Below are 16,440 nucleotides of genomic sequence, written 5' to 3'. Positions count from 1 at the left end.
ATAATAAATAGTATTATCACTTATTCACCTGAAGATGTCGCCAATTAGTTCCAAGATCCTAACCAAGATAAAATCTTTTAGTATTTTCAGTGATATTTTTAATAATCAATCATTATAGAATTAAATAAAGATTAATGGTTTTAATAAACTGTAAAATAAAGTTGTATAATACAAAGATCACATTCTAAATATTATTAAAAAAATACATATGTTTCAATCATCAGAATGAATAATTTGTGAACAATAAATTCATGGCAATAACATATTTTTTTATGTTATAAAAGAAACAATAAAAAGGAAAGAAATTGGTTTCATTGGTTATACAACTACAACTTACGCTGACCATGTATTTTGACCATCTAACATAATTTCACTTTATCTTTTGCTGTTTATGTTTTAATAACACTAATTTCAAGTTTTGGGAACACTGTTTCCATTTTGTGAATTTCGTGACAAAAGTACACAGGGCAAAAATTCCACAGGACATAATTTTTTGATCATCAGAATAACTGAAATAATTTCTAACCAAATTGGTTTTTTATTAGTAAAAATATTAAAATTTTTGTTAATTTTCTTTACAATTTCCTGAATTATATTTTTTATAGTATTCTCAAATAAATTTGTAACAAACTTTTGTTCACTTTTAAAAATAAATATAGTTCTAATCCTCTATATTCATGACATATCAGCTTTAATAAGTGAAAATGTAAGATACAACCAACCAGTGGTTGCAAAACAAACAAGACCCAAAAAACAAACATAATGGTAATCATAATTTTAATACAGTAATCATAAATCCAGTACCGCTTTTAAGTTCATGTGTACTGCATGCTGTTTATGATTTAGCATATTTAGTTGGAAAAAATTCAGTTGCCTATTACTAATCCAAATTTACAAATACAATTTTGCAAATGCCTTCACAAATTTCAGCAACTAAAGTAAATGAATCTCTTGTGATAGAAAATTCAAAATTATAATATAGTTATGCCACCTCTTTGTCCGTAACTACAGTGGAATATGCTTTAATTGCAGAGTGAGCAAAATGAGCAGATGGCAATTAGAAATTGCAAGGTATGAAACGAAAATCAGAAAATAAAACTTTCTAGTTGTCTGTTTACATGTGAAAATACACATGTATCATCATCACAGTAATTGACACCAGTTATCTTAATATGTACTATTAATTCATAATTTGTATTATTGTAATATGCACTTGCAAGTTATCCCCCCCAAAAGTTGTTACCCCTCACTCTAACAATAAAACATTATTGCGAGTGATATTATTTGTGTATCCCTTACGGTGGATACACAGTTCTTAAGCAGGATTAGCAACGGATACAGGATCAAGAGTTATGTAATTGAGTATCAATACATTAATCTTATGTCTGTAGACATATATACAAGATTGTATTATGTGTTAAAGTAGTTATGCATATGAATATTGTGTAAAATAAATTAAGTGTTATAAAGTAGGTAACCACTCTTTTCTTCCTACTCAAAAGCATACACATTTCGAGTGATTTGTATCAGAAAAAGTGAATATATTTTCACCATACATTGATTTTATACCTATGATCACAGACTGCAGAAATTACATGGTTTATGATAAGTAGTCAAACGAAATTAATTATCTAATGGAATGAAAGTTTCTTTTTAATTGATATTTTTTTGGGGGTACTGTCAATATCATTATCATACGAGATCTGTAAATAAAGTAATGAGACTGGTTCAGAAAAACTTTTTATTTACAATCCAATTATACATGGACTCTTATCACCTTCGAAATAGTTTCCCTTGGGAAGCCATATAACACTTCAAATGGTTTTCCTACTCTTCATAAGAGTGTTGAAACTCAGAAACTGGAATATCCTTCTGATGGTTGATTACACTTTTGTTATGTTTTCTGCTGTTCCAAAATGGTGTGCTTTGAGGTGCTTTTTCAAAGTTGGAACAGGAAAAAATCGCAGGGACTTGTCAGGTGAATAAGGTGGTTCAGGAACTACAGTTATGTTTATCTTTGCCAAAAACTCATTAATTGAGAGCGCAGTGTGGCAAGGTGAATTGTCATGATGCAGCATCCAGTTGTCTTTGATGGCTGGTCTCATGCGGGCAACTCTTTTCCGCAGTCTTTCAAAGATTTATCGTAAACATATTGATTTACAGTTTGTCCTGTAGGCAAAAAATTCCTTATGGACAATGCCATTACTATCAAAGAAACAAATTATCATGGTTTTGATTTGCTTATTTTTGCTTTTTTGGGATGTGGTGAATTTGAAGTGTGCCACTCCTGGCTCTGGCGTTTTGTTTCTGGGTCCTACTCAAATATCCAAGATTCATCACCAATAATAACAAATTTTAGAAAATCAGGATCAATTTCAATTCGCCCTAGAATATCGTGGCACACTTCCACCCTACTGTTTTTTTGTTCCAGTGAGGCTTTTTGGGACCAATTTTGCAGAAACTTTTTCCATGTCCAATTCGTTTGTCAAAATTTGTGGGACTGTGGTACGGTTCAAATTCAATTGTTCTGCAATCATTCTCACAGTTAATCGCCGGTCGTACAGTATCAAGTCTCCGATTCGTTCAACACTGTCATCACTTTTTGACGTTAACGGTCTTCTACATTGTGGATAGTCGGCAACTGATTCCCGGCTATCTGAAAATGCTTTAGACCACCTAAAACCTTGGGCTTTGACAGAGGGTCACCTCCATATTCCCTTTTCAATTTTGAAATACTTTCATAACAGCTATACATATAACCATATTTTTATTAGTAACTTTACAGTGTTGTCACTTTACTGCCAAAAAAACTGGTCTCTTACTTCATTTACAGACCTCGTAGTCTCTCAATTTCACCTCACATGATACAGCAATTCTAACCTAATCAATTATGTGTAAATGTCTATAATATAACCTTTCAAACCTTATGGCTATTAAAAAAACAAAACATTTTTTAATACTTAAAACATTAAAAACATGAGAATTACCAAATTTCCAATTGAAAGTTTCTTCAACAGCCCACCGTAATTTTGAACATCGTACCTTTCTTTAATTACATTCAGAAAGAGTTTATATTTCACTACTAATCTATGTCTTAAAAAACAACATACAAATTAAACATACTTACAGAACGAAATGCAGAATGAAAACATTCAAAACGTGAATTGCTGAAAACATAATTACTTTTTATTTAAAAGATTTAAATTATTAAATCAAATACATTTCTGAACATTAATTTAAATCGCTGTATACTAATAAATTTTTGATGCAATTTCAAGATTATTCGTTAATCAATAAACAGCATACAGTTTTCAGAAACCATTTTTTTTATCTATCCAAATACACAAACATCAGCCAAATCATTCTGTTCAAAAGCGCTTGAATAAACTGTAAACAAGGTGGTGAACGAAATAAAAAACTTATAGTTAGGGAAATAAAGTACTACTATTGCGATCTAGCAGTTCTATACCGAACTATTAGGAAACTGAGCAAGTTAATAGCAGACAGATCGCATGACTTGTTATATTATTAAGCAGTAAAATACTTACAACATTAACAAAAATTTCTTTTTTTTTTAATTAGATAAAATATTCTACTCTATATTACTTTTATTTTTCTGTTTAGCCACCGTAACGACCGTAAGATAATACTTCAGAGGTATTCTAGTCTATAATAGTTGCAAATTAAATGTTATCACAACTGTCCTATTTCGTCCTTTTTTGGATTTATCGGCTGGGATTTTGTATTTCAGAGTAAGAAAAATCTCACGAGTTTTAAATTAAACAAAAATTTTTTTTTTTTTGATGAATTGAATTTAAAAAAGACAATAAGGATAACCAAAACAAAAATATAATGATAAAAAAGAATCATAATTTCCTGTAAACTTTTATAAACAAAAAATTGTAATTTTATATTTTGTTTTTTAATCTCCTAATGATAAGTGTGTTGAGATCTTTGTTTTGTATGTGTCTTTTTTCTATGAGATGTTTTGCAAAATTTGATTTTGTTGTCCGTTTGATTGATTTCTGTAGTGCTTATACGTGATTTAATTAATTCGGTTTTAAAAACTATTTTGCAACTAGAATAACATACCACCATAGAAAAAAAACCAATCTTTTTGAAAAAAAAAAAATGATTTTGTTATATAATTTTGTAAAAAGATGGAACCATGATAAACTGCTGATTTAATTTATTGTATATATTACTGTATTTTCTTCAAATTTCTGAAAAACAAATTGATTTCTTTTTGTTCACAATTATTTTCAATGAAGCGTATTATACAAATACCTCTGTACATTAACATTAAAGTAAATAATACATTTAAAAATTTAAAAAAAACTTAAGCAATATCATTCCTAAGTCTAGAAATTGCCGTTTTCTGAACAATAGAAAAAAATTAAATCTGCCAAAAATTAGGTATGTATAAAGATTATTTTAAATAATTTCTGAAACAGTCGGAATAAACTAATCATTCACTTGCAATTTGGATGGTTCAAAGCAATATTGTACCAATATATAACTATAGTAGTTTTTAAATACATTATAAATGAAGGTGGAAGTATTCTTTTTGTAATGTTTCAAAGGTATTATACAGAATCTATCATAAAGTTCTCCTGGGAATTTCATAACCTGCCCTACTGAAAATGAGTAACAAAACAGTACAAATGTGTTGAAATTGGCGGACTCTTTTTTGAGTATTTATTATAAACTGGTACACATAATGCACATATTAGTGGTGAATTCGTCATCGCAAATCACCTGATTTCAAAGTCGAGAGTCCTAAGGTTCAAATCCTAATAAAGACAGTTACTTTTATACGGATTTAAATACTAGATGATAGATACCGGTGTTCTTTGATGTTTGGGTTTCAATTAAAGACATATCTCAGGAATGGTCGACCTGAGACTGTACAAGACTATTCTTTAATTATACATTCATACATTTCATCCTCTGAATTAATACCTTATGGTGGTTCTGGAAGCTAAATGGAAAAGGAAAGGTACACATATTGTTTAGTGTACTGTTTCAAAATAAAATTTGAATTTTTCTAACCTTTCTTTTTTTATTCATCTTATCGTACATCATTTGTTCATAATTAAATTCTCTACAAGTTTTTGTTTATATAGGTTTTAATGTTTATTGTCCGTTTAATAACGTTATTCTGTGTCAAACATAAAAGGAGAGGTTTTTACTCTAATTTATTGGTTTCCATCCAATATTTCTGAAATCTACTGCAGATACGGTTCTGGGACCTATTTCATTCGCTTTTTCACATCAAAAACCATAAGAAACCACTAAAATCTGTCCCTTAATTAACGTCTTGGAAATTTCAGTACGACCTCATTTCACCAGAGTAGCTCAATCTACTAGCAAAAATAATAAAAGATTCATATAAGCAAGGGCCCAGAAACACTATGTTTGCAATGCTAGCAAAAGATTTCACCTTGATTCGTGGGCAAAGGGTGAAATAAAACCATAGTGAAATTCAAGGAACACAAATTAAGAGTTGATGGTTTCTTATGGCTTTTGACATGACAAATTGAATAAAACAGGTTTCATATCTCCAGTAGTTTTCATAACATCCGATGTAAAACAGAACAATTTGTTGCCTAAAAACACATTTTTTTATGTTTACAATACAAAAACTTTGTTAAATGAGTAATAAATAGGTAAAATTTATTATCAAATCTAGGGAATTTAATTCTGAGAAAATTGATGTAAAATATCCCAATAAAAAATAAATAAAAGTTCAAGAAATTTTATTTTATTTTAACTTTTACCATTTGAAAAAGATGGTATTACACATAAAAAGCATGTTTGCATTCCTACAAAGAGCAATGATACAAAAATACTGCTGTATTAAAGATAAAAATAAAATTTTAAAACTAATAAAATAAGAAAACAAGTACTAATCTCATTCAGACAATAAAGTGTATATATCTTTCTTGAATTTTCTGTTACATCCTGACCCCGTAGAGGAAGACACCCTCCATGTGACGGTTTCAGTCGCCACGCCACCCCCACCGTACCTAGCCCTTATGGGCTAAACTGGAGTGGAAAACCCACAGTGGGAGCACACTATCACCAGATGTTTACACAGTTTAGCTGTGTGTCCAAACTGGCAACACTTGAAACAACGCTGAACATCTACATATTCTTTAATATTACACGAAGAGAAGTGTAAGACACCATGGTAACACTCTGCCTCATGCCTACGCATTTTGAATAACAGTCGACAATCAGCCTTGAAGGTAGCCACAGTCATTTGAGTATTTTGCTCCGGTATGAGAGTCATTAATTCTTCCTCAGATAGACATCGATCAATATCATACACGATAACCTTAGGACGCCTCTTCCTTTTAAGGGCGACTTACATGTCGGTTTTACTGACCTCGAAGAGTTAGATATAACTTTAATTGTCTCTTTGTCGTCGGCAACGACAATTAGCCCCTTCTTCGTCTCACGTATGTTTCGAATTCTCAGGCTTGACCTCTTCTTTCAAAGGACTACCTGTAATTTGTCCTTCATTTCCTTGATAGATTTCGCCTATACTCCTTCCTTTAAATAAACAAAAACAACCTCAGGCTGTTTTTGAGACAAACTGGCCACTCATTTCTCCTTCAATATCTGAGAATAGGACTTATGTTAAGATACCACAACTGGAACAGAAACCTTTTCCTTTACAGTCACCTCGCGCACCTCTGGAGTCCTCTCAACCATCTTATCATATCCTTCCACGATGGCAGAAACGATTGCTTTCGATTCTCTCATTCTGGGGAAAACCCTTTCGTGTACCTTAGCTGAACTGCTGCTGGGACTCTCTAAGAACTGCATAAGTGTTTCATAATGCTCATTAAATTCCCTCACAAGCGGAGCAGAACTCCTCACATGCCTGGTCACTTGAACAAAATTCTGCACCAAATTCTTAACCCGGGTAGAGATACCAGATACCCCAGCCCTTGGCTCATCATCTCCTGATGAGAAGAAATCATCAGGCTGCACTTCAACTACTACTTCACCAGGAGCGCATTTTGCCTGTCTAGACTTATCCTTCTTACCCAATTTATCAGACATACTCAATATTAACTAAATTAAAACAAATAAAGACTATTAAATTAATTTAAAGTTGTTCACTGTCAATAACAAATCCAATAAATCAAATGGCAATGTAAATAAATGAAATACCAGTCAGATCAATGCAAGATGGCTGCTGCCAAACACAACAACCAATCACAAAGAACAAACATGGCCGTTGCCAATGCAAACAAAATCACAACTGATTAATTAACAAATTTATTTGAATTATATTAAATTCAAACAAACATCTAAAACAACTGTATTTTATCACAGAATACACCAAAACAAAAAGAAAAGCCACCAAGGTGGGCGACTTAAGTAAATTAAACCACCCAAATATCTTATAGCCCATATAGCCTTAAGACCATCCAAGCAACAAAAACTCGAAACAACCAATTACACAGAAAATAATATCCTAAAATAATGATGAAACAATCGACTACACCCTTACTAATAAGCAAAGAACAAAATTCCCAAAAGTAATATTGAAACCACGCAAATATAAATAATCATTCAGAGCCAACTAAAAACATGACACCGAAATGTGTGTCATTGAAAATTTGAGAAATTTTGATTTCATAAGTTGATAACCTAAGTAAGTTGATTTCTGGCTATTTATCCAGAAATCAGCTGGCCAGCAATGAATTTTATGTCATGTTATCAGTGCATTGCATGTTCTGCTTTACTGTTGTGAATTGTTGCCAGTACAGTATAGTTTTACTCTCTGTTTTAATTGGATATCATACTGTAGCAATACCTTTGTTATTTACGACAGAAATATGACAACATGAAATTTATCTTGGTGGTATGTAATGGAAGTGCAACTGCTGCTGCGGAATTGTTTTCAATATTCAAACTTGAATATGAACGACCGATTGCACAGGTTCATTTTATTTACTGACGAGGTTCAGTTTACTCGGGAAAACATCAGTAATTTTCGTAACGAACATACTTGTCCAGAAATCAATCCATACGACAGTAGAACGTAATTTCCAACACCGATTTAGCGTCAATATGTGGTGTGATCTAGTTTACGATCAGCTAATTGGACCTGACCCCGTAGGGGAAGACATCCAACATGTTCAATTTATCGAACTTTATCCGAAGTCAACTCACCGGACTTCCTAGAAAATACCGCTGCTGCTTTTCAGACGCAATCAAGTCAATTGGTTTCACGCCTGCAATCATCAAGACTGCTTCTCGTGAAATAGTACGGTAATCACCCGTTACCGTTAACAATATTAGGCGTTGAGCTCTTAATATTCGGGACTTAAGGTAAATCGGACACACCGATTTACTGCCAAAAGGCCTTTGAAGAGCATCATCGTGGTATTTTCCGGGCTAAATATCATCTTGTGTTGATGACTCCAGCTAATTGGACCATTCATTCTCCCAGGATATCTAAATTCTGACATTTATTTGGAATTCCTTAAGGAACAATTGCCGCTGCTGTTAGAAGATCAAAATACTAGCATCAAGATATCGCATGTTCTTTCAACAACTTGGTGCGCCTTCCCACTTCTCACGACCCATATCGGCGTACATAAATGAGCAATTTCCAGAGCGATGAGAATTTCCATATTGGTCGTGGAGGGCCACACCCTAGCCACCAAGATCACCGATCTAACACAGTTAGATTTTTGCATGTGAGATTGGATGAAAAGTATTGTATACAAAAGAAAGATCTATACTCGTGAAGAACTGTTTGCTTGTATTACAGATGCCGCCACACAAATTAAGGAAAGTCGTGCAGAATTGCGGAGAGCAAACTTTATTAAATGTATCATTAAATGTTTATTTTTTTTAACATTGTATCAGTTGTATGTTAACTCCATTTTCTGTAGTTGATAACATTTTAAAGTTTTTTCATACGGTAAGTGTTAGTAATAAAATAAAATTTCTTGAACTTGTATTATTTGTTTTTATTGGGTTGTTTTACATCAATTTGTTCAGAATTAAATTTTCTACAAGGTTTGATAATAAATTTTGCACATTTATCAGTCATTTAACAAAGATTTTTTTATTACAAACATAAAAAACGTGTTTTATGCAACAAATTGTTCTGTTTTACGACAGATGTTATGAAAACTACTGGAGATATGAAACCTGTTTTATTCAATTTTTCAGGTCAAAAACCATAAGAAACCATCAAATTTTTCCCTTAATTTGTGTTCCTAGAATTTCAGTATGGTTTTTATTTCACTCTTTGCCCAAAAATCGGAGCGAAATCTTTCGTTAGTCGTAACTCGCTAACGGATCAAAACAAAGAAATCGTTATTCAAAATACGACTTACACCTGTGAAGCAGTATTGAGAAATATTTTGTAATCAATTTGTTCTTAATACAAAGATATTCCCATCTAAGGTAAGGTAAGGTAGGCTTTCTGTTCATGTGAAGGAGTTTTAAAATCTGTAATCTCTTATAGAAGGTTCATCCTACCGCAAAGAACCAAAATTTCAAGCGTGTAACTTTATTAAAGAATCGAATAATCTGATAGTAAATTTTCCTTCTTAGCGTTCCTCAAAGTTCATCAATCTTTAAACTCACAACAACTCGGACAAAATAATAGGAAATTTCAAATATTAATGGTTTATCTGTGAAGCAGTATTGAGAAATATTTTGTAATCAATTTGTTCTTAATACAAAGGTATTCCCATCTAAGGTAAGGTACGGTAGGTTTATGGAAATATTAATGGTTTTTTTCATAGAAATGTTGCCCTGATTTGGTCCAAAGATCCACAAATCATCCAAATTTTCTTATCTTAATTATTTTAACGTGAAGTAATTTATACGTACATAAAAATCAATTAATAATCATGAAGTGTGAATAATAAAAAAATCCAGCAATCGCAAAACTTGGGTTGGATAACTTTTCCTGCTTTACTGTCTCTGGCGTATTTCTAATACGCCACAGGATTTTTTAAAAATATTAATGATTTAATAATACGATATTTAGAGAAAATTTGCGATAAATATCTTCAGTATAGAAAACTGGATCTTATTTGACTCTCTTGATCAAAAGATTTATCTTAAAAATTATGCCGTATTAAAAATATAATTGAAACAAAAGTTAATTTTTACTAAAACATGTAGTCTCAGTTAAATCTCTTGACCAAATTATGTTTTTATAATAAAAATTATACTGGTATTTTATAGAGTATAATTACTCAAAACTTTCTGTAAAAAGATTGGGGTTCCATTTGACACCCTTGTTCAACAGCTAACTCATTTTAATAACAAGTACAACTTGAAGAACAGATGTTATCAAAAGTTATAATTTTTTTTAAATTCTTAAGTAGGGTCATATAGGAACCTCTTTTTAAAAAAAGTCAGAAGTTTTTAGCTCGTCTAAATTAATACTACATACTCGTACAGTTAGATTTTCAATATTAAAAATTAAAGGTAAAAAAAAAATGTATATCTTTCAGCATAGGTCCCATTTAGTCCTCTTGATTTTTGAGGCTAAAATTTTTTTTTACTGAAGAAATTATTTACTTCATTCAGAGCAACGTTATTCAATAAGGCTAACAAAATTTAAAGTTTAGTAAAAAGAAAATACGGGTACGGTAATAGCCTCTTGTCCGATTGTATCGAAAATTAGGTGAAAGCTTGGGATATACAGGCAAATTTGTGCCAAATTCCAAGTCTTTTTTTGTCGACGAATTTTCGAGATACATGGCAAAAACTGCTTAGAAATAATGTTGAAAATCCCCTCACCTCTAAATCCGATTGACTTATAAATTTGGAATTTTGAACTACTTTCATCGTTCTAGCTCAATTTTCTATAAAAAAAAACCATCCTACACAAAAAAAAAATAAAATTGGTGAAAATTTTCTCTCCCCTTTTTTTTAATTTTATCCAAATTTTAATTGCATCAATGCCCATACATACAGAAAGTTTTTGAGGGATTATCGAAGAATTTACGTCGAGCCAGTCCGGAGATATTATCAGAATACAAGCTAACATACATACTTGGGTACACAGAACTTCCGGTTTCTATAACTTTTTCTGCTTTTTTTTTGCAATAAGGGAGTTTTGTGAACATCGACATTTGCAAAATATCCAATACCTAAAATTTTAACAGATCGCCGCCATACTTTCCCTTTGTAACTGCACCTAGGAAGTAAAGCCAATTTATGTAATATATAAATATTCCGAAGTCACCTTTAATCAGTTTTATGAACAAATTAAATTCAATCAAAATCATCATAATCTGTTTTGAGGTTTAAAAATTGAGAGTAATCTACCACTTCATTTATCCAATTTTTAAAAATTTAATTGTACACAATTTTGATAATTGACTAATTACCAACATATTATATTACGTTTTAAAATATCATAACTATTACAATTCTGTTTTTTTTTTCGAATAAATGAAATCATTATTAGTATTTCTGAAATAACTGGTATCAATAAAATTCATATAAATACTTGGGACTATAACTATGAATATTAAGAATTACAAAGAAGCAGGTGGCCGACCCTGAAAGAGGTATATTTCTTCAGTAATATATACAAAAAAAAGAAAAGATTATTATTATTATAATTAGTTTCACAATGAATATTTATTAATCAAGAAATTATTTGTACTAGTATGTTATTATCACATCATTTTTGACTATTTTCCCGAATGTTTTTATCTCCGACCAGTTTTCCAATTGCTGCCGAGTCTGAATATGTCAGTGTGTATAGGCAAATCCAATTGCTACTACCGGCTTATCAGTTCTGACGAAGTTGCAATGTCAGTGTAAATGTACTGGTAAACATGTAGTCTATAACAGACTCAGGTCGACCGCTCCTAAGCTGTGAGGTTAACTGAAACTCAACCACCAAAGAACAACCCACCGGGTTGGTCTAGTGATGAACGCGTATTCCCAAATCAGCTGATTTGGAAGTCGAGAGTTCCAGCGTTTAAGTCCTAGTAAAGGTAGTAGTTACTTTTATACGGATTTGAATACTAGATTGTGGATACCGGTGTTGTTTGGTGGTTGGGTTTCAATTAACCACACATCTAGGAATGGTCGACCTCAGACTGTACAAGACTACACTTCATTTACGCTCATACATATCGTCCTGAGGAATACCTGAACGGTAATTCCCGGAGGCTAAACAAGAAAAAAATAAGACCGCCAAAGAACACCGGTACCCTCAGTCTAGCACTCAAATCCATATAAAAGTAACTACTTTTACAAGGACCCTTAAAACTCTCGACTTCGAAAATCAGCTGATTTTGCGATGACGAATTTAACCAAATATTTTCCCACATATTGATAGAAAAATATCCTCTAACTCTGTTATTCCCACAAGATTCCCAAACGTAGACAGACAGGTTTAAATGCGGTTGTGCGCGAAGTTTTAAGAACATTTATCGACAGACGGTGTTAGTTAGAAAGTGAAATAATCGGTTGTTGGTCTTTGGTATTAATCCACTTACCCCAGACGAAATATGCCGTCATTACTCCATCGATTTTCACGTTTATTTGTCATGAAACGGTATTAATAATAATTTATGGTGTTATCTACACCTGCGTGAAATCGTGGCAAATATTACCAAAACAATAAAGGATTGAATGCATTTTATTTCAATATTTAATGATGGTATATCACGTAATCTTTATCACTCTATAATTTTAACAAACCATCGTATTTTAAGCAAACAAAGCGTCCCTCACAAGCACTCAAATTAGAAAATTTTTGGCAAAAGAATGTAAGTAACTCAAATCGTGTTTCATCGGTTGAAAGAAAGGTGGCAACATTATTAATTAGCTGTTAAGGTAACTGTTGTACTTCCAAGATAATTTTTTAACTGGATTAAACGACTGTTATAGTCATCGTCTTTAAATAACGGCACTGTTAGAAGAAGTCAGTAATTTAGATTGGAAACGACTAATTAAAGAATCAGTAAGGCTTACTGTTGTTAGGCGTAATTTATTTGTTTATTCCAGAAATAAAGGAAACTAAGATAGTATATTAATGTTATATAAATTTCTTAGCGTCCAAGCCTGACCGAGTTTTGAGCCCAGAACATTCCGGATGAAAGGCAGAAACCCTAATAAAAAATAACTAGTTTATCGTAAATTACCTTGATACTGCAGCAAACTGTAATTTGTTATGTTTTCTCAATAAAAAAAAGTATATAGTAAGCAATATAATAGTTTTTGTTTTGTTTATTGGATTAATAAAAATCTCCTACCTGTTTATCCATTCTCTGTTTAATAAACAAATTATTCTCAATGCTTGCTGCTGAATTAATTCAATTTATTTAATAAAAAATAATGCCGGTAAATGTATAATATATATATTTTTTAAGATACGCACAGTTTTTAGAAATAAAACACAAATTAATGTTTAAATAGATTTTAACATAATATATAGTATTCAACAAAAAAAGTATAATGTTAATAACAAAAACTGCACGCGTTTCCTTAGCACTATTACGTAAAACATAAAATGTTTTTTTATCGAATAATTTCGTTTATCTGCAATATCGCAAATAAAAAAAGACTTTATCGACACTTGAGATTGGAGTGTTTTAATCTAAATAACTTCCGATTATTAAAGTAACACTTCACATAAAAATTTTCTGTGAAGTCCCGTTCAATCGACAGTGTTACCACACGCAGGATGTGGTTTGTCTCTTCATTACATAAATCTTGTTCAAACAGTTACGTTTACTAGCCAAGCTATCGTATAACGCTAATGTCCTAAAAAGAAACAAAAATTTCATTAAAATCCCTAAGTATTTATTTTAAATTAAATGGAAAGTAAATCAAAACTAAAAAAAAAATAAATAAAATACGATAAAAGATCGCCAATTTGTTTTTATTTAAGAGACAACCGGGCTGAAAGAAAAATTTTTATAACCGATTTAAAAATAAAACTATTTTTCCTATCTGTTTTACGTTAATTCCACACTCTTTTCTTTATTTACAAAATCCAGGGAAAACTGTAGATATATATGCAATCAAAAGTTATACATTAGTGACCGGTTTCTTTCTCTTTTAAAAAATCGGATGCAACTCTATAGTATGCCTCAATAACTCATCATCTGCTATAAAAATCCTAAGGAGCAACAAAATTTATAAGCTGCACGTAAACATATTAGAATTCCATAATAATAGAATCCAACAAGAATACTTGAATATATTATTCAGTTTGAAGTTGAAAAATAAATAAAGAATATAACGATTTATCAATCTTTTTTAATTCCGCGCGCGATAACTATCAAGAATCACACGTACAGATTTTATTTATTAAAAGTTATTAAGTAAAAACAACACAATTCAATGTAAAAATACAAAGTGAGAATGTTCTACATCACGAAGAAGTTGAAACACCGTCAACTTCTGATCGACAACTGTAAAACTAACTAAAAAACTGAGAAAGCTAATAAAATAGCCGAGATACTTATGTGAAAACGCAAGTCCATCAATTAATGTCAAGTCAGATGAAACTTTATTGTTGTAGTTAAAAACCCAGATTTGTTATTTCCAAAACGTTTATAACAATTAACCATCTCAAAGACTACCTCATGTTAGATTTTGCATAAAGATTCTGGACTATATGCAAATAAAATGCAACCGACACAATAATTGAAGCCAGACAATATTCATTCAACATTGCGCGTTCGTTGTTTGGAAATGCAAGTAAAAAAAATTTTTTATCGAATTTTGGAATTAAAGTACGGTATTACCTTTGGTCGCATTGTATGAGAGGGGGTTGAATGAACTTTCTTTACGTTTTTAGGTACGAGGAGAATACTTAAATTGGGGGCCTATTTAGACCTATGTATAAAATTTTGTGGCTCGAGAATCTCCCAACTAGTGTAATTTATTCAGTTAGCTTGTGTTCAAGTAAACAAGCCGCGAGAATGAGTGTTCCGGCGGCCGATTTACGAGCATCTCTTGTAAATCTTGATACATATTAAAGAAACTACGCGACGTTAATATTCAGTAACCACACGCTATTATATTTTTAATTATTATATATATTTTAAATTTAAATAAATTAAGATATTTTATTTGTTTTTACGAGTTATGAAATTGTCTAAAATTTCAGTAATATCTTAGATTAAATTGCTATGATAATAAACAAAAAATAATAATTCAGTTTTCGTCAACCGATTGCGAGAAATCCGTAGTTCTGTCAGTATTAAAAGATAAGACGGGAGGTTCAATTTTATTTTATATTATATTATCCGATTCCTAATAATTTTGCTCAATAGTACCCAATGTTTTATACAGTTTTTCCATTCCTGCTGGCGTATTTTATCGATGGCTTTTAAGCATTAATTTTTAAAATCAGATACTTTAAAAGCCGTATTTTCTGACGCTACGTAACATTTGATTTGTCGCCAAATTAACTCAATTGGATTTAGTACACAATAATAGGGACGTAATCGAACCACGGTTTTGCCACTGGATATTGTTAACTCATCAATTTTATACACATTAAAATTACTTTTAATAACCGAAACCCTTTGTAATAATCGAACGTTAAGTTCAACCTCTTTAAAAATCACTACTTTTGAACTAAGCCACATTTTGATATTATTCTTTTTCCAAGACAGGGCTGAAATTCTTTCCTTCTTACACGAATGATAAGGGGCGCTGTATAAGTCAATAACCGAATTATCTTCCAGAGGATGTAACATATCACTAAACCATTTCTCAATAAATAAAATTCGTGAACTTTTTTATGAATAGCGTTTTCATCGAAATCGTCAACATTTTCTTCAATTGATCTGCGCGTTTTTTTTTTTTTTTTTTAGGAAATCGTAATACATTGTAGATTCATACTTAAGAATCATATTATACACTGAAGCAGTACAACTTCCTCTTACGTTAGTAGTTTATTAACTACACCCGAAATCAACGTCATAGGATTAATCTGTAATTCGCTTTTTGTAAGCATTTAAAATTGTGTTTTTCCGCACGACTTAAGGGCTTTTTTTCGAAGTAAATACCAGTAATCGTGCACTATTATCGGTTGAATCGGTCAGACATTGTGTCAAAATAATGGTATAACTCAAGTCGTCCAGATACAAACCTAAGAATACACTACAATCACATTCCAGAAAACTTTTAAAAAAAGTGTATTATATTAACTTTAGGAATATTAGAGTAAATCAATAACAGAAACACAAAAATTGATCGCAAGGACAAAAGACTGATCATATGAAAAGATAAAGGGTTTTAATAAAATTGAGAAGACATAACATTACATATACTTTTGATTACATTGACAAACATATGACAAATTAATTATACGGTGACTAATTTGAGTGATAATTAATGTTTTGTATATAGATACGGCCGCTTTGTGAATCGGCACTGATGTAAGGGACATAACTCAGTAGAATC

General features: G+C 31.3%; 1 protein-coding gene across 3 annotated transcripts in view; it reads right to left on the bottom strand.

The window, feature by feature from the left end:
• The window catches only part of LOC142325538 (uncharacterized), a 344,160-nt gene extending 330,646 nt beyond the window's left edge, over positions 1 to 13,514 (bottom strand). Inside the window, exon 1 of one of the 3 annotated variants that reach the window (XM_075367410.1) lies at positions 13,272 to 13,514. Coding sequence is in view for 2 of the 3 variants with exons in the window: in XM_075367408.1 (XP_075223523.1) it covers positions 3,128 to 3,152 (25 nt within the window). In the remaining variant the exon portion in view is untranslated. Of the gene's footprint in view, positions 1 to 3,127; positions 3,168 to 13,271 lie in introns of those variants that run through there. The other 2 variants (XM_075367414.1, XM_075367408.1) reach the window with 2 other exon arrangements.
• Positions 13,515 to 16,440: the final 2,926 nt, after the last annotated feature.

Source organism: Lycorma delicatula, chromosome 5 (genome assembly GCF_047948215.1).
Source record: "Lycorma delicatula isolate Av1 chromosome 5, ASM4794821v1, whole genome shotgun sequence".
In the NCBI taxonomy this organism is placed as follows: domain Eukaryota; kingdom Metazoa; phylum Arthropoda; class Insecta; order Hemiptera; family Fulgoridae; genus Lycorma; species Lycorma delicatula.
The sequence above is the reverse complement of the archived record's forward strand: the minus strand, read 5'-3'. Positions and strand labels throughout refer to the sequence as shown.